The sequence below is a fragment of the Lycorma delicatula genome, chromosome 3 (assembly GCF_047948215.1).
Source record: "Lycorma delicatula isolate Av1 chromosome 3, ASM4794821v1, whole genome shotgun sequence".
NCBI classification, from domain to species: domain Eukaryota; kingdom Metazoa; phylum Arthropoda; class Insecta; order Hemiptera; family Fulgoridae; genus Lycorma; species Lycorma delicatula.
In genome coordinates, this window is record NC_134457.1 from 179456027 (window position 1) to 179483323 (window position 27297).

Below are 27297 nucleotides of genomic sequence, written 5' to 3' on the forward strand. Positions count from 1 at the left end.
AATTAATTTATTTCTAGGAAATCTTGATGGCTGCGATGATCAAAGAAAAAGCTTCCACCAGGGCTGAGGATCATAGAGACCTGGACACGAAGGATGCTGGGTAATGATGTAAAGATTGATTTGATGTCACATAAAGGAAATAATACAAAAATGTTACAAAATTTAGGATATGTTAATATTAATTTTTTATTTTCATTTTACATGCCTAACATAGGCTTATGCACCTGAATAAAATGTTATTTCACTGAAAATAAAAAAATTCTTAATAAAATGAGATGAGATTTTTTTGACAAATCCAAATACTCTTATAGGAAAATAAAAGATTCTATTACAATCTTTTTGGAACTATTTCAAATTTTCCACCGCAAAATCAATTAAAATAATGTACTCGTTACAAAAAAAAAGTTTGTATTACTATAAATAGTATAGAAATAATGAAAAATTGTGTTTTCAATAGGTGGTCTTACAGAATTTTTCTATCACAAATTTTTTTTTTACCCACGCATACACTCATTTATAAGTATAATCTGATCACATCTGTACTCCATTATGGGTTCTTGACCACTGAAAAGATCTATGGCAATTACAAACAGCATTGCTTTCTGTTTTAGAAAGCAATATATTCTTTTAAATTCTTGATCAAAGATACATGTTTTAAAATTAGTAAAATCATCAAAAAACATTTTAATTAAGATCACTGCAAACAGATTGGAAATTGATAAATACACAAAAAATGGGAATAATGAGTAAAATTATCAGAACATTATTACTTTTATCACAGATTTTATTTAATAAATTACAACTAAATGTGAAAATTAATTTTGAACAAACAACAATTTTAATGCTATTCAAATTAAAAATTTCTAAAATTCATTCAGAATTTTGAAATTTTTTTCAAAACTATCCTTCAGAATCTGGTGGAATTCCAAGTTCTTCATTAGTCCAGTCCCTTGGATCAGGTACATCAAATTCACCCTAAAACAAGATCACAGAAATTTTTAGTAGTATACATTTTACTTCTTAAACAAAAGAATAATTCACACTCAATCAGTAATAACTGAATAAAATATTTTTAAATTACCACAAATGATTAAGTCAAATAAAGCTTTAGCTGCATAAAGAATTTACAGTTACCTCTCAAAACTAAATCAGTGTTATTTCCAATTTTACATTTTAAGAATTAAAATGTATAAACATACCATAAAGTAACCTTTTCATTCTCAATAAAACAAAAAAAAAATACAAACTTCAATTTTTTGTTGTAATCATTAAATTGAGTTTAAAAGAATGAATATCTTTTAAGAACAGAAATTCTCAAGAACATGGAACCTTGCTAGGCACAACAAAGAATGAGGCATGAAATCCCTCATCACATTCTTCACTCAGCCAGCTGTACTGATGCATGAAAGAATATTACTGGATCTCATTTGACCCTAAGTTATACCTTCAGTCTGTTTTATTATAATGAAACAAACAATGCTGGACAGACTGCAACTCTGATTGCTTTTACACCAAGAGCAATAATCTTACAGTATTAACAACAATATAAACAAAACTACAAAAAAAAACACTTTCCACCAAGAGGGTATTTCAAAAAATATTTTACACAAACTTTTTCTAATCAATTTAAGCAAGAAAACTGCAACAAACTGTTTTTAACAAGGAGACTGTGCTGGTCTCATCTTTTTAATCAAACATTTATAGAGTAACACATATAAACTGATAATGTTGAATTGGTTTGGAAATATTAAGATGGGGGAAGAAATTCTTACACTTTTTCAGTTTACATATCTTTTTTTTTTTTTTTTTTTATAAACAAAAATTCATTTCTTAAAAATATACTGAGATATTGTACCAGGGTACAATATTTTTAGATCTTTTGGAAAGTTCTTGGCCTGACAGAGATTGCACAAATATGATCAAACGACTATATTTGTCAAATAATGACCCTTTAGATGGTGTGCTGCAGTTTCAGACGCATGCACATTGTTGCATTTACTGAAAAATGGATAAATGAAGTTCAAGCTGTTATAAAGTATTCTGTTTTAAAAGGAGCCTAACTGACATACAAAAAGAAGTAGATTCCACTTAAAAGAATTATTCACCTTCTTTTTCAAAAGTAAAAAGCAAGCAAGATTAATTTAAAATAATGAACATCAGGATGCCCAAAAATCACTAAGCCTGAAGAAATCCACATTGCCACATTAAATGATCACTAACTGAAGGTACTTAAGCTTGCTGATGTTGCAAACAGCCTGATAGGCTGTATCCACTATATTTTAGACAATGTTTTGGGTATTACACAATACCTTTTGAGTTTCTTCAGTGTTTTATATTAGATGAAACATGGATTTCCCATTACAAGCCAGAGAAAAACAGTAGTCCAAACAGTGGATGGGAGGAAGTAAAATGTGGCAAAGAAGGCAAAAATAGTTCAATCTGTAGGAAAAGTCATCTGAAAATTGAGATTCTTGTGGTATGGTGGTCATAGATTATCTGGAAAAAGACAACTCTATCACTGGAGTGTCACACTTCATAATGGAATGACTAATGGGTCATTCCACAGATTAAATACAGCTTCAGTACTTACAATAACAAATTCATATTCATGAAAACAATGCCATAGAAACCACCACCATGCCATGGCCATGTTAAATTCTGCTACTGCAAGCCATTTGTTGTTGTATTCATGGCCAGAAGTCCTATACACCCAGCTGAAAAAAAGATATTTATTGTTATAAGTAAATAATTCATATAAATTTATTTATAAGTTAATAATAATAATATTATTACTTTATTACAGTAAAACTTCCCTTAATGGACAATTCCAAATAACTGACTTCTCTCTCAATACCAGACACTTAGATTCTCCAGCAGTTTTATAGTGATATTAATGGATAAAATATTTCTCGATAATAGACCTTCTAAATAACAAATGCAGAAAATGAATTTACCTATAAAAATTGTTCAATCAGTTCCAAAAAATAAACAGCAGGAGTAAAAATTGTAATTTTTCTTGTTTTATTTTATCATAGACACTGATTTCAATCAATTGATGCTGTCAATTCATCAACCAATGTAATTTGTCATCAGTTATGTGCAAATGTATACTGTACATTAAACACATGTAATATTTTTTTTACAGTATAGAAATGTATTTTATATTGTGGTACATTTTCCATTCACAAGTTTACTGTATGTTCAATTTTGTGTATTTCATAAAAATCTTTACAACCATTGTTACTGCAACTTAAAATGTTTCGAAAACATAAATGCTTGACATTAAAAAAAAGTAACAGTTATAAATGTCTATGAAAAAGAAAAACTACAAATGTGCGTGATATGGTAAAACATTTTGATGTTGGGAAAATTCAGATAAGTGATATCTTAAACACCAAACTTGATATCCTAAAGTTATGGACTGAAAATGACATCAGTTATGCAAAAGTGCATTTCCTAAAATGCCACATCTAGCGGATGACAATTTGACTTATGAGTGATTTTGCAGGGCTTGTGCTAATAACATTTTAGTCTCTGAAACTCTGATATGTGAAAAATCCCTAGAAATTGCTTAAGAACTCAGTTACGATGAGTTTAAAGCATCAAAGGGTTGGTTAGATAAACTCTGAATTAGATTAACGTTTCATTTAAAGATGTTTGAGATGAAATTTCTGAAGCAGTAAATGAAAATTTGGTGCTGAGTGGAAGTAAAAGTTAAATGAAATATCTGTGACTTACAATCAAAGAAACCTTTTTAATGGGACTAGTCTTTTTTTCCAGATTGAGTACAGAAAAAAGGTGTTAGCTTTCTAAAAGCATTAATATGTTGGACGTAGTTTTATGGATTCGTATGGCAATAAAACAGGTTAATACTAACTAAAAACAGTGAGAAAATGTTTTGTAAAAGCCAGTATTATTGTTTTTTATTCAATTTTGGTATAGCATAGTAATTGTATTTTCTTTTATTGGTGGATTTTATTGGTCAATTACAGTAGTACAGTAATATTTTTACTTCCTTGTACGATGTAAAAGAAGTATTGTGCAATTTTGGTTTTCAGATTTCAATGGAAATATCCATTTTGACCATCTTTAAATCCATTTTGACTAGTTTTGGCATGACTTCTGTACGTACATATGTATCTGACATAACTCAAAAAACGATTAGCAGTACGATGTTGAAATTTTGGATTTAAAACAATCTTACAACATCTAGTTGTGCATCTCCAAAAATAATTTTTTTTTCAAAAAATTTCATTTTGGACTTTTCTTAACTGCAGTTGTAAGCCCTCATTGAGAGCTTTTCAAAAATATAAATGGTAATTATTTTTATTGGTTCCAGAGTTATAAACAAATAAAATTTTAATTAATGAATTCTTATCTTACAAGGGGAAGGCACATTGGTTCGAAATTGACTTCATTTCCTTTTTTCAACTTTTTTTTTTTTTAATTCAAATATATTGATTTATTAATAATTATTAACCTGTGATTGTAAAAAAAAATTTGAAGTTATTAGTGAAATAAAATTGAACGTACATTTAGAAATGTGTATTTGTAATTTAATAGGCGTACAGGCGTACAAGGAAGTTATGTAGTGTCCACATCTAATTTTTTTTATTAAAGTATGAACGTGTTTTATTTTCAGAAAAAGCATTTACAATACTTGAATTTTTTGCAGTCATAATTATAAACTAATTTTTTTTTAATTTTAATTTACATGAAATAATATGCAATACTGTTGTTCTATTCAGTGTTTTTTTTTTTCTATACAATAACAAAACATAATACTGTATTCGCATTTTTCTGAATAACAAACGCCTCTAAATAATGGGCGGATTGTTATTCCTAAGTCATGTTCAATATTAGACTGTATTTACAAATTAATAATAATAAAATTATTTATAATTATATATTTATAAATTTATTTTTATTTTAATAAAGATGTGGTTATCAGCTAATAAACTACATTATATCATGGGAAAAAGTCTACATGATAAACTAAATTATTTTTGGTAATTAACCAATTATAATTAAGATTTCTAAGGCTAGGAAATTTGTTTCAAAATGCATAATTCTTTAAATGTACATATCTCTTAGAGGCTATAAAAGACATTGATTTCATCACATCAAAAGTTCTGAATACTGATGCAAACAAAAAATTTTATTACAGGTAAAACTTCCCGCTGAACTAGGGTAATTTCACTGTATTAGGTGTTAGAAGGAAAAAGTGGATTTTGAGAAAACCATTTTAATGTGGAAGTGAAGTAAACTGTACAAAAAATTTAGTATAAAAGTTTTACTCGGCGGAACTAGCCACAACTAAAATCAAATTAATATATTAAAAAATCTATTACAGGCAAAATTAAAAACTAATGGATTAATTAAGTAAACCAATTGCATAGTAGATGACTTCATTTATGTATATTAACTACAAAAAGAAGGCTTTCTTGTAGGAAAAATGCAGATGAGAAGGGAACTAATTCTAGGCATGGTGGCATATATTATGGTACAAACCCAACATAAACTTAAGCTGAAGACGGTGAATCCGTTTCTTAAAAACAGCTAAATGCACAGTTTCTATGTACTCCTAATAAATAACTGTTAACATTCCTAAATTTATTGTATAAAAACTTATGCAAATACAAGGAAACATAAATAAAAAGATCTTGTGAAAATATATAATCGGAATGAGCACAATATTTAAACATCAGTAAAACACATTAAAGAAAAAAAAATACTCATGAATAAGCTGATAACTGTTTATAAATTTTAAATACAACAATAATTTTACATACCCTTCACTACTATTCCGAACCTGCTGATAATTGCAAGGTTTCGAATTTAATGTACTTCCTATCCTGCGAAATAAATGAAAACCACGCGAAACAGACATTATTATAAACAATTCAGTTTAATTTATTTTTGTCATATAATATTTTAACATAAAAGATTCACTACTAAAGGTCAACGTTACACAGCTGATTGCAGGCAAATTCAATTGCTAAGTTACATTACACATTACCAACACAAACCAAACAAAAAATTTTGTCATTTGCTTTCAAACAAACGTCCATTTTAATATCGGTTTAGCAGGATAAAGGTGCAATTGACAATAACAGTTAGCATGTACTAATTGGTCACATTTTTTTAAATTTTCGTTTACATTTTCAGTAATTTAATAAATACCTGGTTAATAATTATTGTTTAATTTAAAATAACTAAAAATTAGTTTTCACGTCCATTATTACTTCTAGTTAGTAAACTCGACTTTATAGATTCATTTTCGGAAAAAAAATTTAAGTTGCACCTTAACAGTACGTTTTACTTTTTAATAAATCATATTCGTTTTGCTTTGTTTGATTTTCTTTTTTAAAACCAAAATTGTTATAAAATATTCCAGTACCTTTAAAGTAAATCGCATGTTTGTTGACACTAAGTATGTGACATCACACACAAATCTTTGTAGACTGAAACGTTCACTGGCATGTCTTGAGGATCAGATATTGCTTAAAGTTAAAAATGGCGACTGCCGCTTTTGCACGCGTTTGCGAGTCTCCTGGATGTAACGCTAGTGCAAAATTGCAGTGTCCAACTTGCATGAAACTTGGTATTCAGGGATCGTATTTTTGTTCACAAGTAAGTGATGTATAACTAACTGTTAACTGCTCACGGACATCTAATTTGTGTTTTATAATTTTCCTAACCTCAGTTAGTTAACCTTGAATAGCTTTACTTATCCATAGTTAAATTTTGTTCTATCAAATCATTATTAGATTTTTTTAATCCTATTGTTTATTCTGTTCTAAGCATTCATCAAGTAAGAGCTATTACTTTTTTCATTATTTTGTTTTTCTTGTTTGAACGTGCATTTTCCACTTAATTACCAGTACAAGATAGATAGGGAGTAGTTCAGTGAAGAAATGTAGGTTCTAGATTTATTATTATTTTAATGTCTTAATTTTATTATAATTATTGTTACTTGATATTATAGAAGTGTTTTGAATGATTGAAGGCCATTAAAATGGTTCTGCACTTTAAAGTGGTACAAATAGTGCTTAAGTCTACATTGCCACATGTAGAATATAATGTGTAAGTGAATAGCTGTATGTTTTTTGAACTTTTCTTTTATTTTCAAAAACATCTGGATGAATTATAAGAATGGCCCACTACAAATTTTCATAAAATGAAAATGTGTATAGACACATTTTCATTCACATTTCAAAGTTTATGAAGCAATTCAATGTTATTACAGAATTGAAGTTAGAAATCAACATCCATTACTAGGTTTTCCTTTGTTGTAAAACATTGTTTCAATTACTTATATTTACTAGCTTAGTTTTGCCATGTCTACTGCTGACAATATGCCTGAATTGGGCTTTTGTAGAAATTGGTTTCTATAATCATCTGAATTTCTATAAGATTGTAAGAAAGTTTGGTACTTACATATTTTTCTTCAAATTTTTTTTGTAAAAAAAAAGTAAAATTTTTGCAAATATTTTTAAACCAAGCCACATTAAAGTTATATTCAGTTTTTAATTTATTTAAGTTCATGTTCTTAGACATTGTTTACTTTTAAAAATGTTTAAAAGTAAAGAAATAGAAAATTATTTATTAAGAAATTAGGTAGACTACTTTTTTTTAGAAAGAAAAGTGAAATATTTGAAATTACTTTGCTTCAAATTTAAATTAAGAAGTTAATTTATCTTACAATAAATTTTAATAGGCCATAATGTAAGCAATATGTTGCTAGGATTGTAGAACATTTGACTACAAACATTAGGTCTGTTAGTGCAGTCAAACATTTGAAGGTAATTTGGCATGTTATCCCTTTTGCCGTGGTAGATAAAAAACAAGTGGTGTTACCTCAAGGGACTATAGGGCCTGTGGTTCAGACCAAGCCCTCTTTACTTTCTGACAGAATAGGAACCTTTCCTTTTTTGGGATGTTTACCTTTGTAAAATGAAAATTAAAGAAAATACTTTATCAAGAAATTACTGTATTTGATATAAGAAAGAAAACGTATGTTAGGTTGTCGGGAGATTCTTTTTCAGTTTTGCCGGAAAAACATTTCTCAGCAGTGCATTATGTTTTATTTAGTAGGTTAACAAAATTCTAAAATGAATGAACTCTTGTTTAAAATAGACCTTTCAATTTGGTTCTGGAATTCTTTTATGAAAGGAAATACTGTGATATAATCCTTTGAAACTCATAAAACATGTTAAAATTTATATTGTGATAGTTGTTAAATTGTTGTCTTAATATTCTGTTCATGTACTATATAAGTTTGTATTAAAAACATTCTGCTGTTTTGAGTTATTTTGATATAATTAGAATGAATTCTATACAACACAGTATTATGCAGCATTTTACCACTTGTTTAAATATTTAATTGTCTATGATTCATGAAAATTAATGGAATTTTTAGCCAAAAAAATTTATGTAACATATTTTTATTTTGTAATTAACATTTTTTAAATTAAAAAAAAAATTATATTTTGGTTTGAATTTTACGTAGTAAATTTTGCTGTTGTTATTCAGGTATTACATTTTTGAAAAAAAGTATCCCATCAGACAGTTAATTTAAAAAATTGTTCCTTTAGTAAAATGTAATTATACAATAATAAAAAATGTGGATGGATGTGTGAACTGTGTAAGGCTACTCATTTGCTTATAACTTGGAAATGCCGTAACTTGCAGTCATAAAATGTTAAATGGCAATCTATGTATAAAATAATTTTTTTTAAATAATCTGAGGTGCTGCATTTCAAAGGGATTTTTCAGTTTTATAAAATTTTTGCTCATGCATAGTATTTTTTTTTTTTACGTAAAAAAGTAATGCCGGTGTACGTTTTTGTTAAGTAAAAAATTACCTTGGAAAAAAATAAATTCTTATTGATGACAAATTTTTGTAAACTTGTATTCATTAAACATGAGAAATCTGTTTCTTGTAAATTTTATCACTTGTGGTATACTATAACTGAACTCTGCAGTTATTTTCTCAGCAAAAGCAAATGTTTTTGGAAAACTTTACTGGATGAGTTCTTAAAAAAAGCTCACAATTTAAAAATTGTGTGAAATTTTAAGTATTAATTTTATTGTCCTGTTATATAAAATGTAAGATTATGAAGAAAAAAAGCCATGTTTATCTCTAGATTTTGACAATTTTTGTATTGTTTGAAACGTTTACTTTAGTATATATTTTTTTTTAAATTCTATAATTGTCATTTTTCTTAGCGAAACTTTTTATCGATCGCCTTTAAAACTTAATTTGGGTCGTCTTTAATTGATACCCTAACTCGGAAAACTAAAGCCTTTTTGCCAAAATGCAAAATTTCTAAAGTTTGTTGGGTACTTAAAAAGTTTCTTGAATTGGTAATGGCCAAAGCTTTTCTAGTTTTACCTAAATGATTAATTTCTCTTCGAAATTGTTTGCATTTATTACTTTCCTTATCAATCAAATCTTACTGTATTATCTAAGATTTACATTGTAGATCTTGGCTCAAAAGCCAAGATCTACAGTTGTTTGTTAATCTTGCTACTATAAAAATGTGTAAACATATATAAAGATACATATATCTACGTATAAACATACATATTGTTGCCGAATGGCTTCGACGGCACATGGCACTTACTAAACTTATGGTAGCCCTGAAAAGGGCCATTTTTGTTGTCAATTGGCATTATAATGACTAGCCTTATAATAATTATTATTACTAGCCTTATGGTGGCCTCAAGAAGGGCTGTTGTCGAATGGCTTTGACGGCTCATAATTCATAACCTTGTGGTGCCCCTGAATAGGGCATTTTTTGCATTAGCTCTGAGAAGGGCTGTTGGGTTCAGAAGCTGGTCTCCGGCGAAGTCGGGGAGTTGCAGCTCGTCCATTGAAGTTGGACTGGGCTTTCCCTCAGCAACAGTTAGATCCCCACTACAGTGTGGCAATGGTGGCCCCCGGAGCCCTACAGTGTCAGGTTGGCGCTGGTTGTCCTTTGCTGGCACGGCTGAGGCAGTTCTCAAGTGATCCTACGCTTGGCCAGCTACAGATGTTGAGTCCACCAGCCAGGGCAATTGAAGCCCAGCGAGCTGGAGCGAGAAGGTAGTATACTCGTTCAGCACATCCCTCGGTGGGCCGGCCAGGCCTGCTGCTCCAGCAGGGATGTTGGCATCTGCCAGGAGGTCCCACTTTAAGGGGACCAGGGAACTTCTGTCTTCTTCCATCTTCTTCTTCTTCTTGGTCTTCTCCAGATGGTGGTCGACCATGAATTGAAAATTCACTCTCATCCATACTCTTTTATTAGAGCCTGAGAGTGGGGGGCTGCAGCACCGCTATGGTGGGAGAACTGCACGGTGGGAGTGATGCTTGTAGCAGCCCATACGTATACATTGCACCAGCTCACATCGTTGCTACCGTGTTCACCTACCAATATTAAATTAGGCATATATGTGATAACAATATAAAGATATTTCAATGAGCATAACCAACTTGTGAACCAACCATTGTATATAGATTATACACTTATCATATTATACATTATCACTTACATAGTGATACATGATGATAAATATTGTCCAATAAATATATTTATATAAATATAAATCATTTATATTCATATTTATATAAATATAAATAAATATTGTTCCAATAAAACTAGTTTAAGCCAATAAAAACAAGGACTGAAAAATAAAAATTTTAGAAACATAGCAAAATTTTTCCATTTTGAATTTTAGTAAAAGAAATCGCAAAGAATAGTTTTCTAGACCCTATTGCATTTTTCATGCCACCTACTTTATCACTAGTCATATTATTTTAGTTAGGTTTCTTTTATCTTCGTTGTAGAACTCTATTGATTTGAGTGACAGTAACTATAATTAGTATTTTTTTTTTTTTCATTCAAAATCTCCCTGCACCAAAAAATCGTTTAATAATTTATAGCATGTAGAGTTAAAAGTTTTTCTTCATACAAACAGTCATCATTATGAGAAGAAGAGTTTTCAACTCGTATTCAATATTTGAGGGCACAGTATTTTTACAAATAAACTTTTCTCGTAGAGATATCATCATCATCATCATCTGGTGTTTTGTGTGACAGGTCCCTTAATGATACTCTGTCTGTATCTATTGCTATCCAAAGCCTTTTCCTTTGTCCCTTGTAATTTCCATTCTTCACCTCGTTTATTAACTTCATCATTCTTTCTTTTATTTCTTTTCTCCTTCTACTGATCCTTTCAATGTAGTAGTGAGATTCCATTCCTCTAACTAAATCTTTTTTTGTACTTTCCTCATAAGTGCTGTTTCTTTAATTCTGTTCATTACTTCATTCTTTATTTTATTTGTCCATTTACTTTCTCCATACCCACATCTCAAAAGCCTCATTCCAGTTTCTCTCCCTCTTCCTACTGTCCATGTGTCACTTCCAAACGAGACATTTTATTCATAGCATTTGGCTAACCTTTTCCTTAACTCTGTTAACAATCTCTAAATCACAAACCTTCCATCAGTTAAAATGATCATCAGCAAACATTGTGCACCTTATATTTTCAATGTAAATGTTGAACAATGTCTGTGAAAGGCAGCATCTTTGCCTAACACTTCAACCCAAACCCATTCAGACAGTGATATTCTTATTTACTTTCATTGTTGCTGTTTGTCTCATGTCTAATACTTTAATTAACCCTTCTGTCTTTCAATTCTACTTTTTTCTTTTAAAGAATTTCTATCATCTTCTCCCATTTGACTCAGTCAAATGTATTCTCTAAATTTATGCAGTAGAGACTCATTCCTCATTTCCTAAATATCTCCCCAACCATTCTTAGTAGCCCAATTGCATCTCTGGTTCTTTTCCCTTCCATGAAGCCAAACAGTCCCTCCCTGCATTTTCTTCATTATACCAAAGGGAAGTGTCCTAAGCATTACTTTATTTACCGTAGCCATAAATAGTATAATAAACCATGCAAAAATCCTTTATGTGTTCTTTATTTGTTGATGATTTCTCAATTTACATAACATCTAGAACTTTGGCTCCTAGCAAGAGGCTACTCCAAAATACAATAACCCATTTAGAATCATGTAAAACGACTGGATTCACATTTTGTCCGGAAAAAATGAAGTGCATCTATTTCTCACTTGAGGGAAGATACTGATCCTCAAATATTTTTACATAGTGAACCAGTTGAAGCATGCACAGAGGTTAGATCTTTAGGAGTGTAGTTTGACCAACGACTAACATAGATAACACATTTAAAGGAGCTGAAGTTAAAATATTTAATAATGTTGGACATGTTGAGAGTTTTATCTAATAGTCGATGAGAAGCCGATCAAGTATGCCTGTTGCGCTTCTACCAAGCTCTAGTTCGTTCCCACTTGGACTACGGCTATGTGGCTTATTCATTTGCTCGGTCCACCACTCTTAGAATGCTAGGTTCCATCCATCATTCATTTATCTGGTGTTATTTACAGGTGCTTTTTGTGCAAGCCCTGTGGTAAGTCTACTGGTGAAAAGTGGTGAGCAATACCTTTTGAATAGACAGAATCAACTGATCTGCACTTTCTTAGCTCGTATTAAAGTGCAACGAAATCATCCAACATTGATTTAATGTTCTCTAATTAACATCTCATTCAATACTAAGATCTACTGCTTCATTAGGCAGCAGAGCTCACTGCCTTTTCTCAGCTCTAAATATACAGTTATCTCCAGTCCTTACGGTTGCTCCATGTTATTATGCCCTTGGCAGCCCTCTCTCATTAATTACTACTTTGATCTTTGTCAGTGTAATAAAAAGAACATAAATTCAGTTATCTTGCAAAACAAATTTTCTAATATAAATAGCACAATCCTGATGTTACGTTTTGTACAGATGGCTCTAGAAACGATAATTCTGTTGGTTGTGGTTTTGTGTTGGCAACAGAACATACATGTTTGGCTTTCCCAGCTTCACCAGTATTTCCATTGCAGAACTGTATGACATTAATAAGGCCTTACATATAATCAACCCAAAATTTCAACATGTTCTTGTTTGCACAGATTCCGTGAGTGCCTTACGAGGCAATTGACTTGTACTCCAAACTCCCTGTTGTCTTTGAGATTTATTGTGTCATTTCGCAATATATGAATCACTGTAATACAGCAGTGAGCTTTTGCTGGATCACCAGCTGTATTTTAGGCAACAAACACACTGATGGTGCAGGAAAGAAGGCTTGTTTTCAGCCCCCTTTCACCAGTTGCGTCGCTTCAAATGATCTTGTTTGTTTCCTAAAGATGATGGTTCTTGATGAGTGGCAAAGTGAATGGAGTGCTACCATGAACAATAAACTTCATTCAGTTAAGAACACTATGTCACCAGGGAGTGCCTTAGGAGATTATCTGCTATTTGTGAATAAGGCATACTAGGTTCACTCATGGATATTGGATCACTCAAACAGATGCACCAGTTTGCGCTCGCTGCAACTGCCAACTAATACTGCACCACATCTTGTGGATTGAATCTGTTATGCGGCATTGCATTGCAAGTTTACTCTAGGCACTAACATGTGAACTATTCTAGGGGATAATAAAATTTTGTCTTAAGTTTTATGATTTCTTAGGGCCGTCCATTTATATAAAAGTATTGAATTACTGTGGTATATTCCTTCTATTCATGTTATTTGCTGCTAAGCAGATGGTAATTTTATTATTTTAAATGATACATATAATGTTATATATCTTTGTTTATTATAGCAAATATGTAATGTTGAGGCAATGACAATGTGAAAGCATTTTCACCCTGAAAACCACAAGAAAAAAAAATCTTCATTATTGTTACCAACTTCCAGTTTAGTTAGGACTCATCAGTATTTTAATAGTAAAATACTAATAAGAGAATAATTAATTATTCTGCATAGTAATAGCAGAATATGCTATTAAAATTACTGTTCTTTGATCTCTACTTATTCTAATTCCAATTTTCTTTGAATTTGTACCCTACTTTTAAAAAAATTTTAATTATTTTTTTGTACTTAACATTTGGTAAAATGTTTGCAAATTGTTTTACTATTTTACTGATTAAAATATTAATTTAGACATTTTTTTAATAGATTAAAAACATAAAGTAGCTGTTATAATATGTGAATAATTTCAGTTTCATTACCAGAAGGGTTGATATTTTAGAAGTTCTATGACAATGTAAAAAGAAATAGGGGACATTTTGTCAGATTTTTGTACTTTTCCTATGAGTTGCAGGAGACAAGAAATGTCAATATAATGTGTGAAATACACAGACTTGATAAATTGTTTAATGTTGTTAGCATGAAAATATGTGTAAAAATACTTAATGAATTTATATATAAATATAAGTTTACATGGAAGTTATTAAAGAAACTGAACATTTCCTTTTTTGTTTTACTGCATATATGTGATTTGAGTAATTAAAATAGACAAACATAAGTCAGGAATTTAACACAAAACTTACTGTAGGCATATCAGTTGTTTCTATAATAATAATTCTAACAAGATGACTAAAATTAAATAAATTTAAAGTGTAACTAAGAGTAAACTTAACAATCATATCTTAAATTAGAAATCTGGATCAAATGTACTCAATTGGCATCCAATTGAAAAAAGATAAATATTTTAAGAGATAGTTTAAAGATTTTGCTTCTAGTCTCATAAGATAAATTTTTATCTTATCTTTCTCTAAAGCAAAATTAAACAGTTTGTGGTTATCTTTTCAGGTAAGAACTTGTTGGTAGAGATCCTTCATATTCGTTTTGAATTATTCATAGTATTATAATGAAATAGTAATAATGTCTTCACAAGATAACACTTTCACCTATTACATGGCTTCACAAATTAGATATAAATATAGATACAACATTTACAAAGCACTGTCTGTTGGTTTATATTTTACAACTTCATCAATGTCATGTAACTCCACATAAATAATTATGATAATTTATTAGCGTAATATCGTAACAGTAAAAAAAAAAAAAAAAAAATAGAAATCTGTTGCAGGAAGCAGTTTATGTTTACACTAAATTAACATTTTTCAAGAAAAATGTAAAGGAATTCTACTTTATAAATCTAAAATTATTAGATACAACAGAAGCTAAATAATAACAAAACAAAAACCTGAAGTATAATCTCTAATTGTAATTGAAAAAAAGAAGAAATTATTAAAGAATAAGCTATATAATATGGGCTAGCCCATAATCATCTTGGTATTATAAACAAGATACATTAGTATGAAACTATTTTCAGTTTTAAATTTGTTATTAATTGTAGTAATTGTTCTAGAATTATTAACAATTATTTTTAAATTGGTTTGAGCAAAGTGTGGTACTTGATTAAACATAGTCCAACTCTTGCTATCATTCTAGTTAATAGCCTAATCTGTATCTTTGCCTTTTATATATGTTTCTTCAGAATATTCTTTGTTATTATTACTCACTTTTCTATTCTAATGACTAATTTAGTTAGGGATAGGTAATTTTGTTACCTATTTAAGTGTGAAATCAAATCAAACTACATTTTTTTTCTCTCTTTTAGAAGATAAATAAAAAATTCCCAATTGTCTATCTAATTTAGTATTATGTTTTTTAAGAAAAAGAATAATAAATTGTTAATTAAATGTATTATATTACATTTATTTTCTTTTGAAGTGATCTTTTGCTTTATTGACTTCTGAAAAAATATTTAATTTAATAAATTTTGTCATAAAATGTCAATAACAGTTAAAAGATAAGAGAACCAATATTATTAGAATATTCAGCTTTTTTAGGCAAAAGATTTTTTCTAAAACTCATAAGGTTGTAATCGAAAAGCTTCATTCTAAATCAGAAATTTTTTATATGTAATTACCATATAATAAATTTAAATGTTTTTCATTTGTTTCAGGATTGTTTCAAAGGAAACTGGAGATCTCATAAAATTCTTCATAAAATAGCAAGTAATTATTGTTATATCTTTTTTTCATTGTAGAAATGCTTTCTCATTTTTCTTACATTTGATAATACGTTTTTGAATAAAAGTTATAAACAATTAACATAAAAATTAATTATCACTTCTATGTTCTCTAAAGTAAAAATAGGATTGATTGGAATGTTCTGCTATTAATACAGCAATTCCTGGAATACTCATTCATTTACCATGAAATGTCCTACTACATATTAAAATATGAATTGATTTCCCCTGAATGTATTAAGTTCCAGAAAAAGTACATGTATTTTCTGTATGATTCTATAAACCTCATTGTGGTATCTTGTTTGTATGAACATTCACACACAAGACACTTATTTTATGAATAATAAGTCTGTTATGGTAATAAAAATTTAGGAAGGTAATTAATAATCTGAGAGCTAAATTACATTTTCTTTGTTTAGTTTAATGTTACGAAGAAATTTACAAGGGCCTTTCCTGATTGAATTCCAGTCAGGCATGGCATTTTTCATACACTAAAAATATCATTTCCATACCCCACACACGAGCTTAAAACTTATGTGACGTTACCAAGTAAAAAAAAAAATAATTTATTTACAAAACTCTTTTACATAATTTTTCTGTATACTTTCCAGTTTCATCTACACACTTTTACAAGGGGATTGGCAGTTTTCTGATTCAGTTCTCGTAAAAAGCATGTCTAAAGCCAGTTGCACACAAAAGTTTTTCACCTCATCATCGGAAGAACATTATCTCCCTAATTGTTACTTTAGCATCCAAACAAATGACAGTCACGTAGTAACAAAATCAGGATATAAGGAGGTTGTTCAACAGTAGATCAGTGAAATGGCTGCAATTTTACTTGGGGTATGGCTGCAATTTTACTTGGGGTATGGCAGCAGTATGAGATGTAATTTTGTGAAGAAGCAGCATATTGCAGATGAGAACATCTTGCATGTTTTTTTGGACTAATAATATACTTTAATATTGTCCAACAGTTTGCATTAGTATACAGCAATAATTGTTCTTTGATCATTGAGATAATCAACATACACAACTCTATAATCCCAAAAAAACTGTCAAGAACCTGGCCTGAGTACCAGCAAGAACTTTGTTATTTCCTTTAATCGATTTCATTTTTTAATATCATTCCATACTATTATTAGATCATTTCAGGGATGCACCCAAATCTCCTCACATAAAATAATATGCCTCCTCTATGAATCATGAGACCTTGCCGTTGGTGAGGGGGCTTGAGTGCTCAGGGACACAGAGTAGCTGGACCGAAGGTGCAACCATATCGAAGAGGTATCTGTTGAGAGCCAGACTAAGGAATGATTCCTGAAAGAGGGCAGCAGCTCTTTCAGTAGTTGTTAGGGGCGTGAGTCACAATGACTTAAACGGCCATATCAACATCACTCAGTCCTCTGAGTACTGCGCAGCTGAAAGCAATGGAAAACTACAGCTGCTTTTTTTTTCCAAGAAAATGTGGCTCTCTGCATTTTCATATAGCAATGATGGAGGCGCCTTCCTTGGTAAAATATTCCGGAGGTAAACTAGTCCCCCGTTTGGATCTCCAGGTGGGGACTACTAAGGAAGGGGTCACCAGAAAATTAAAAAATAACATTCTACGAGTCGGAGCGTGGAATGTTAGAAGCTTAAAAAAGGTTGGTAGGCTTGAAAATTTAAAAAGGGAAATGGATAGGATAAATGTGGATGTAGTAGGAATTAGTGAGGTTCGGTGGGAAGAGGAAGGCGACTTTTGGTCAGGTGATTTTAGAGTAATTAACTCAGCTTCAAATAATGGGCAGGCAGGAGTAGGTTTCGTGATGAACAAGAAGATAGGGAAGAGAGTAGAGTATTTCAAAACGCATAGCGATAGAATCATTTTAATAAGGATAAAATCAAAACCTAAACCGACAACGATTGATAACGTCTATATGCCTACAAACGCCCATGATGATGATGAGGTAGAGTGTGTATACGAAGAGATTGATGAAGCAATTAAACACGTAAAAGGAGATGAAAATTTAATAATAGTTGGAGATTGGAATGCAAGCATTGGAAAAGGCAAGGAAGGAAATATAGTGGGTGAATACGGGCTGGGCAAAAGGAATGAAAGAGGGGACCGACTTATAGAGTTTTGCACGAAGTATAATTTAGTAATGGCCAACACCCAATTTAAAAATCATAATAGAAAAATATACACTTGGAAAAAGCCAGGCGATACTGCAAGGTATCAGATAGATTATATCATGGTTAAGCAAAGATTTACAAATCAACTCGTTGACTGCAAAACTTACCCTGGAGCAGACATTGATAGAGACCATAATTTGGTGATAATGAAATATAGATTGGGGTTTAAAAACCTGAAGAAAAGGTGTCAGATGAATCGGTGGAATTTAGAGAAGCTTGAGGAAGAGGAGGTAAAGAAGATTTTTGAGGAGGACATCGCAATAGGTCTGGGTAAAAAAGATAAGGTAGAAAATGAAGAAGAAGAATGGGAGAATGTTAAAAAGGAAATTCTTAAATCAGCAGAAGCAAACTTAGGCGGAATAGAGAGAACTGGTAGAAAACCTTGGGTTTCAGACGATATATTGCAGCTGATGGATGAACGTAGAAAATATAAGAATGCTGGTGATGAAGAAAGTAAGAAATGCAATTAAGAAATGCTATAAACAGGAAGTGCAAACTGGCGAAAAAAGAGTGGATTAAAGAAAAGTGTTCAGAAGTGGAAAGAGAAATGAACATTGGTAAAATAGACGGAGCATACAGGAAAGTAAAGGAAAATTTTGGGGTACATAAATTAAAATCTAATAATGTGTTAAACAAAGATGGTGATGGTACACCAATATATAATACGAAAGGTAAAGTCGATAGATGGGTGGAATATATTGAAGAGTTATACGGAGGAAATGAATTAGAAAATGGTGTTATAGAGGAAGAAGAGGAAGTTGAGGAGGATGAAATGGGAGAAACAATACTGAGATCTGAATTTAAGAGAGCATTAAAAGATTTAAATGGCAGAAAGGCTCCTGGAATAGACGGAATACCTGTAGAATTACTGCGCAGTGTGCAGGTGAGGAAGCGATTGATAGATTATACAAACTGGTGTGTAACATTTATGAAAAGGGGGAATTTCAGTCAGACTTCAAAAAAAGTGTTATAGTCATGATACCAAAGAAAGCAGGCGCAGATAAATGTGAAGAATACAGAACAATTAGTTTAACTAGTCATGCATCAAAAATCTTAACTAGAATTCTATACAGAAGAATTGAGAGGAGAGTGGAAGAAGTGTTAGGAGAAGACCAATTTGGTTTCAGGAAAAGTATAGGGACAAGGGAAGCAATTTTAGGCCTCAGATTAATAGTAGAAGGAAGATTAAAGAAAAACAAACCAACATACTTGGCATTTATAGACCTAGAAAAGGCATTCGATAATGTAGACTGGAATAAAATGTTCAGCGTTTTAAAAAAATTAGGGTTCAAATACAGAGATAGAAGAACAATTGCTAACATGAACAGGAACTAAACAGCAACAGTAACAATTGAAGAACATAAGAAAGAAGCCGTAATAAGAAAGGGAGTCCGACAAGGATTTTCCCCATCTCCGTTACTTTTTAATCTTTACATGGAACTAGCAGTTAATGATGTTAAAGAACAATTTAGATTCGGAGTAACAGTACAAGGTGAAAAGATAAAGATGCTACGATTTGCTGATGATATAGTAATTCTAGCCGAGAGTAAAAAGGATTTAGAAGAAACAGTGAACGGTATAGATGAAGTCCTACGCAAGAACTGAATATAATGAAAATAAACAAGAACAAAACAAAAGTAATGAAATGTAGTAGAAATAACAAAGAATGTAGTAGGAATAACTGAATGTGAAAATAGGATGAGAAAAGATTATGGAGGTAGAAGAATTTTGTTATTTGGGAAGTAGAATTACTAAAGATGGACGAAGCAGGAGCCATATAAAATGCCGAATAGCACAAGCTAAACGAGCCTTCAGTAAGAAATATAATTTGTTTACATCAAAAATTAATTTAAATGTTAGGAAAAGATTTTTGAAAGTGTATGTTTGGAGTGTCGCTTTATATGGAAGTGAAACTTGGACGATCGGAGTATCTGAGAAGAAAAGATTAGAAGCTTTTGAAATGTGGTGCTATAGGAGAATGTTAAAAATCAGATAGGGGATAAAGTGACAAATGAAGAGGTATTGCGGCAAATAGATGAAGTAAGAAGCATTTGGAAAAATATAGTTAAAAGAAGAGACAGTCTTATAAGCCACATACTAAGGCATCCTGGAATAGTCGCTTTAATATTGGAAGGACAGGTAGAAGGGAAAAATTGTCTAGGCAGGCCACGTTTGGAATATGTAAAACAAATTGTTAGGGATGTAGGATGTAGAGGGTATACTGAAATGAAACGACTAGCACTAGATAGGGAATCTTGGAGAGCTGCATCAAACCAGTCAAATGACTGAAGACAAAAAAAAAAAAAATAATAATATGATTAAAAATGCATCCACTACTGCTTCATATTAAGACAAAAGTCACATTCAACCTTGTCATTTAAATACTGGAAACCCATTGTGCAGAAATTTTTCAAAACTGTAACACATTTTGAACAGTGGATTGCTGTAGATATCAGCTATCCCGGTTTTTGCACTAATTTCATCCACCGTTCTTTACTTTATTTTAAAATTATAGTATTATTAATACAATAAAGGTGTAACACAATAAAAACTCTTTCCAAATAAATAGTTCATGAATGCAGTGAAATAGTACTCATTTATTATTGCTTTAATAAAATATACAGTGAAAGTCGGTTATAATGAGATTCAAGGGACTGGCAGTATGTGCTTGTTATAAACGAATGAGACTGTTCTTACCAGAAAAGAATCTTTCCCTCTAAATACAAAGTAAATAACAGATATTCAAGATTAAAGTTATCTTCTTCAGTAAGGTCCTGAACTTCATGAATTTTATGCTGGTTTTTGGTCAACATGAATGAGTCAAATTTTGAACACAGTTTCAACTATAAGAGAACAGTTTATGGCATGCTAACACTTCTATTTTTGATAAAGTTTCTTCACCAAACTGTGCAAAATTTCATTGGGTTTATGTTTTCATTTGTTAAAAAATTAATATGCTGTGCAATAATACTAATTATTGTTTGCCCACTCAGCATTTTGGTGATTAATGAAGTGGTGGTTTGGGATATACATAACTTCAAGCACCAACTATCGCCCTACTAGACATGCCCACTATCGCCCTGCAGTCTATCACACATATGATAATGCATTCAAGTGCTACAAAAAATTCCAGTTTATATTTGACTGAAATTTGCATTTAAAATGATCAACTTTTTATACAGGAAACCGAACCATATTAAAGACAGAGTTTTTAAAAACAGATCCTAATTTACAGGCTCCCATATTGCCATCATCCTAGCAGAAAGTTTCCTGAAACACAAAAACACACACTAATAGCCAACAAAAAACATGCTGATAAAATGATCACTAGATAAGTTGATCGTATCAAACCAACTCAGGGAATTACAGATAATCAGAGAAATAGAATGTTATCACTGAGCATATTTAAAAGAAAATGTGTTTGTTTGTATTTATGTAATGAAAATATTTTTTACCATTGTGGTCATGACATTAATCCATTTTGTGATTCAGACAAGTAAAATATTATTCAAAATCAAATTTAATTTTTCATCTTTGCAGAAATAGAATAAGTTTCCATTTACATTGATTTACTAAATTTTAGTAACAAAGTTCATTTTTATACATGAAAATTTATATGTGTTTATTTTTATTTTAGAAGGGGAAGGTGTAGATGGTTCAGGAGAGAATAAAGATTATGATCCTTGGCCTAATTATAGATTTACAGGTAAGGGCATAATTATTTAACATATGAATAGTAAATGATTAGAGCTTTTAGAAACAGTTTTTAATATAATATGTGTAACTTAGAATTAAACTCATTAATTTTATGTTTTCATATAAATTATTTTATTCCTTTACCAACTAACTGGATATCTGGAACACAAGATCTCCTACCTCAATTCCTTCACCACTTAAGAGCTTAAAATTGTTGTGCAGAATACCTTTATTCCTTCAACAATCAGTTGTGTCCTTTTTTTCTGTAGGTGCTATGTAACACACCTTGATGAGAGGTACACCAAAGACATTGAAGATCTGGAAGGTAGAAAATAACTTGTTTGACTATTTTCAAGGATTCTTAACAAACCAGATTTTTGTGTTTGAACCAGGACAGCAATTTCTGTTGAAAAATGTATCCTTAATGCAGTATAAGTGTAACATTTGTAATCATGATAAAAAAACCTTTTGTATTATATTTATAAATTCATCACGTGTTCATTATGTGCAAATGATCTTGCATTTACTCACGTAAAACTACTCTGTACATCCTTATACTCCATTTCTTTAGCCTAGGATTTATTTCAAAGTTCAATAATTTGCTTAGAAGCCTAGACAATAACAATCAGGTTCAAATTTTCAGTAACTAAAACAACTTATGTTTGCTTTTTTCATTATATTGTGCAATATACACGCATCTAGTAAACATTATAAGTTCAAAAATTATTTTAGACAACAGTTAACATTCTACATTGTTGAAAACATTTTATTTCAACATCAAGGTATTAATTATGTTTATTTAAAATTGTTTCTATATTTCCAAATATGTTTATAGATTGAATTTTTTAATTTTAATTATCACAAACCCTTTCCAAACAAGTAGTTCACAAATGCATTAAAATAGCACTCATTTGTTATTGCATTAGTAAAATATACTACAATGAAAGTCGGTTATAATGAGATTTAAGGGACTGTCAGTATGTGCTTTGTTACACCTGGATGCTCGTTATAAACAAATGAGACTATTCTTACCGGAAAAGAATCTTCCTCTCGAAATAACAAAGTAAATAACCGATACTCAAGATTAAAGAATACAACATTGGATAAGAAATTTGCCTGAACTTAAAAAAAAAAATTAAATCATATTGCATATAAATTGTAAGCACATGCATACTACTGTTCATGCATAGAAAATTATAAACTTAACTAAAATTGATGAGGATATTTTCAAAATAACACAAGGTAACTTTTATAACTTACACCTTTAATACTGTACTTAAATATACTTAAAAAGTATGCTCGGTGTACACAGTACTGCAGGCATATATTAATTAAATGTTAAATCTTTTAACCTAACTTAAAAAGATTGTTTATAGTTGCCTGCTTTCTATTTTTTTACTTGAAATTGTCAAAACAATTTTTTAAACTTTAATCGTTAACTCATCACTGATATTTCTTTCACAAAGTCTCATAAGTAATTCTAAGCTGTTTCGATATGCACGGATGAAAGTGATTGGATTTGCAAGCCTCGTGTCGTTTTCATTTTTGCTTTTAGATTCACTGATTTGCCTGCGTTTTACTTCATTAATTATTTCTTCATTTGCTGGACTTTCGGTTATTAACTCATAATCGTCAGCATGCACATAATTGTCCATATTACAATCCATTAAATGCATTTATGGAATCAGTGGTCTGAAACCAATCTTGAAATAGTAGTTTATCTTCTAGCTCATAATCTTCTTTAGTTACAACTGTAGCAAGACTGGATTTTTTTTTAAACGATTTTGAATTTTAGTTTAAGATATTATCCCATCCTTTGTTAATTAATTTACTTTGGCATCCAAAGTGTTTAGATTAGATTCTTTTTTTTCTTCTAAGCAGTCTAGTAGTAATAACAGTAATTGTCTGAAGTGACTTTAAAACAGTGGATAGTGCCTTGATCGATCAGTTATAGTTTTGCAGAAGTTTTGGAGGCAAAAATACAATTTTTATGTTAGGTTTTACAGAACTGGGTGTGCTTGACAGTTATCAATTTCCAATGACCAACACAGTTTTCTTTTTTCAGTTCCAGTCGTAATTGAACACAGAAGAATGTAAGACTTACTTTTGAATGCATTCCACAGACAGATTTTCCTCTTTTAAATTTAAATATTTTGTCTGGATTTTATTTATAAAATAAGACAATTTCATCAGTATTAAAGATATCTTCCCATTCATAACCCAATTTTAGTAGTGACCATTTTTCGCCCAGCCAATTGCTAGCATCAGAACTATCTACACCTGCCTTTTTCACTGCTAATTTTTACAAAAATGATTTGATGTCTGTTTTTAATTTGATTCAGTCAACCATTGCTACAAACAAACCCTTTGTGTCTTAGCTGGTCAGTAGATTTTTCAGCCTGAATTTTCAAAATTTGACCATTATAGGAACTTTTTCACTCTACCTTGAACTACATGATATGAGCTTCCATTCAATTTTTTTTTTCACATGTCGTTTTCTTTACCTGAAACTGATGTTTCAAAACATGATTTTTTCAAAAGCTACCCTTAATTTAACATGGCTCTTTCAAATTGTTGAGACATGTCTGAATTAGATCGCCTGTTTTCTAATTCCTAAATAATTTTTAATTTGTTGCAAACAGAAAGAATTTGTCTTTTAATGCCAGATATTATTTCTGCCTTGTAAAAATTTATCAAAAACAACAACATGCTCACAGAAAATACATTCACTTCAGCCTGAGTTAAACATAAAAATGTACTGTACAAAGCAGCAACAAAACGTGTTTAAGAATAAACTACCTGTACTCGACTATAAAATTATTCACTTTTCCAATCGCCATACTTCCTGTATAAACTGTCATAACATTGAAGGAATGGCATTTCCCAGAATTCAAAAATAGCTAGTACAAAACTAAAATTGTATATGCTTACTACTGCATCTGGGTTGTTTCTTATTACCCACTTTCACTTATTGTGAAGAGGTTATTGCCTACCTAGTCTAATTGAACAACATTATTGTAAAATTCAATATAACAGGCATATAGTACTAATGACCAACATTTAATCTCTGTACCTGTATTTTAAAATCATTTATGTTTTTAATTACTCAGGAAACAAATTTATTAATCAAAAGAAATAATTTGCTTGTTATAACAAACTTCTAATTTTGTTATTAGCTCATTAAAACAAACTTTACTATTCATTAATAATAAAGAAACCGACCAATTTTATTATTTCTGCTTGTTACAATCGGATACTCATTATAAGCAACTTCTATTATGTTTTGACTTATTTAATTAATTTGAAACAATAAATCTTTTAAATAATTTACCAGACACTGGATAGTAGAAGTAAAAGATAAAGAAGGAGAAAATAATCAGTAAATAATATTTTCAATGCCTTAATATGCTAATATGAGTAACAAGCTATTTGTTGAGTCCATTTATTCTATGGTCTAGTACCTGAGATTAAGCATTGGATTTTTTCCATGGAACTGATCCTTCTACCAATTTCATAGAGGATATTGATTGTTTGTTAAAGTAATGTGTAACCAATATACAAAATCCATGTCTAATTTTTAGGTAAACTTCGTCCGTACCCACAGAGTCCAAAACGTGTAGTTCCTGCACATATACCTCGACCTGACTATGCAACTCACCCTACTGGACTACCTTTGTCAGAGCAACAAGTTAAGCAAGTTGCTCAAATTAAGACACTTAATGATGAAGAAATAGAAGGGATGAGAGTAGCATGCAAGGTAAAAGTGTTTTTCTTTTTTCATGAGATCTTTCTGTTATCAATGATGTTTTAAAACATTTGAAAATGCAACACAGTAATTATAGTGCAATCTTTATTGATTCATTGCACAAACTGCGTTAAACATAAATATTTAATATTTCATCTTTTTATTACTATGTATTATATTATAGTGTTATACTTTCTGACATAATATTAAATGTTTTACTCTTTAGTATTTCACTTGTTGATTGTGGTTGGATTTTATATAAGTAGTTTAATAAAAATTATGAATGATTTACACTACTTATTTTAATAATATTTTAAATATTATAAAATTTGCACTTTTCTGATAAATATATAAGCTATCTTTTTATCTGGCGGTCCTGCGAACCTGTTTGGTAAGGGAAAAAACTATGAAATATTACAAAAAGTAGTTCATTATTATATTAAATATTTACCTCTGAATACATAAAAAGAATAATATCCATTCATTCATGTAGGCCTATAATAAATATAATTTAATAGTATTATAAGAACTTTTTATTGTGATCATTAGATAATAATAACAATCAGACTAATAATATTTTTAAATAATATAGATCATGTCAGGAATGGATAAGTCTAGTGTTCCATGGATAAAAGAAATAAGTACTCCACCATTTACTTGGATGAAACAAGGGAACGATCATAAAATCTTGATTAGAACAGCAGTACTTTAATTATTTTTTATTAAATTGTACACTATAAAAAAATGCAAGATGAATTAAAGCTTAAAGTATGTAAATGACTGTTAGAAAACTGTATGGCTAAAGATATATAAATATAAAAAATTTTACATACACTGAAAAATATTGAGAAAAAATAGCTGAAATTGGAAAACGATTACCGGAACACTTATGTTAGTGATTTAAAAGCCAATGAGAAAGAAAGCTACCTGCTGATTCTAGATTTTTTATTTTGTTAACTATAAAGCCTACTTTAATTTTTAGATTGATATATGATGGATGTGCAGTTAACTAGGACCTTGTAGGTATAATCCAACTAGGTATAGATAAACTATAAGTAACCGATTTTATAATTAGGCATTGTAAGTTTTAACCTTAATTTTTATAAAAATACTGATTGCTAACTAATTATAAAAGTTCCTAGAAACACTCGTACTCTTATGTTATGAAGTGATCCAGAATGGAAGTGGCGGGAGGAATGCCAATTAAAGAATTACCAATTACTGATGCTAGATTACTTTGAATTTGATGAAGATTTGGAATTGACATAAGAATGAAGATTTGCTGGGAAAATCATTTCAACAGAAGAAATGAAAAATGACTGCATTAAGAAATTTAGGTGTGCAATAAAAAAATTAGACCATAAAGAAAGCAATTACTTCAAACGTGCAGGAGTTTTTATCTGGTTTTTAAAGCAATAAAAAGAAAAATTATTTTAACTGGTTTAGCTACCCTTTCTCATGTTAGTGGGTGACAAATTGCATTCTTGTAATGCTTTGGGAAATATTTTAATCTGAACAAAATCCTAAATTTTGTATTTGCTAATGTTTTAAATTATGTAGGTTTTTTCACAGGATTTTTACCAGTATGTAGCTCTTATGTAAATTAAGAGACTACTGCAATGTTTTAAATGTGTTTAAAAAACAACTATTCTTGCCAGTTTTCGTAATTTTCATTTTTTAAAAGAATTCTATTTTCAACATTGAAATGAGTTTGCATAAATGCTAAAGTGCATGTTTGAAATTTTGAGGTCAAAG

At 30.3% G+C, this 27297-nt stretch overlaps 2 protein-coding genes across 3 annotated transcripts in view; one reads left to right on the top strand and one right to left on the bottom strand.

Moving 5' to 3' along the window:
• Nucleotides 1–763: 763 nt before the first annotated feature.
• On the bottom strand, nt 764–6041 carry LOC142322246 (NADH dehydrogenase [ubiquinone] 1 beta subcomplex subunit 2, mitochondrial-like). The gene is made up of 3 exons (XM_075361106.1): nt 5793–6041; nt 2591–2714; nt 764–975 (listed from the first exon to the last, which is right to left on the bottom strand). Exons 1-3 carry the CDS (start codon nt 5888–5890, stop codon nt 901–903), a joined length of 297 nt encoding a protein of 98 aa, XP_075217221.1. The 5' UTR covers nt 5891–6041; the 3' UTR covers nt 764–900.
• A 396-nt stretch (nt 6042–6437) lies between these two features.
• Nucleotides 6438–27297, top strand: part of LOC142322245 (methionine aminopeptidase 1) — a 46362-nt gene continuing 25502 nt past the window's right edge. Inside the window, exons 1-4 of one of the 2 annotated variants that reach the window (XM_075361105.1) lie at nt 6438–6633; nt 15864–15915; nt 21739–21807; nt 25379–25554. In XM_075361105.1, coding sequence (XP_075217220.1) covers nt 6517–6633; nt 15864–15915; nt 21739–21807; nt 25379–25554 — 414 coding nt within the window. In that variant the 5' untranslated portion in view covers nt 6438–6516. The remainder of the gene's footprint in view (nt 6634–15863; nt 15916–21738; nt 21808–25378; nt 25555–27297) is intronic. The other variant, XM_075361104.1, reaches the window with a different exon arrangement.

What these genes read in the sequence shown, in the direction of transcription:
- LOC142322246 (XM_075361106.1), bottom strand. Translation starts at nt 5,890, where the DNA reads ATGTCTGTTTCGCGTGGTTTTCATTTATTTCGCAGGATAGGAAGTACA. An exon ending in GTTCGGAATAGTAGTGAAGG is followed by an intron (nt 2,715 to 5,792) that starts GTATGTAAAATT and finishes TCTTTTTTTCAG; the next exon opens with CTGGGTGTATAGGACTTCTG. An exon ending in ATGAATATGAATTTGTTATT is followed by an intron (nt 976 to 2,590) that starts GTAAGTACTGAA and finishes ATCTTGTTTTAG; the next exon opens with GGTGAATTTGATGTACCTGA.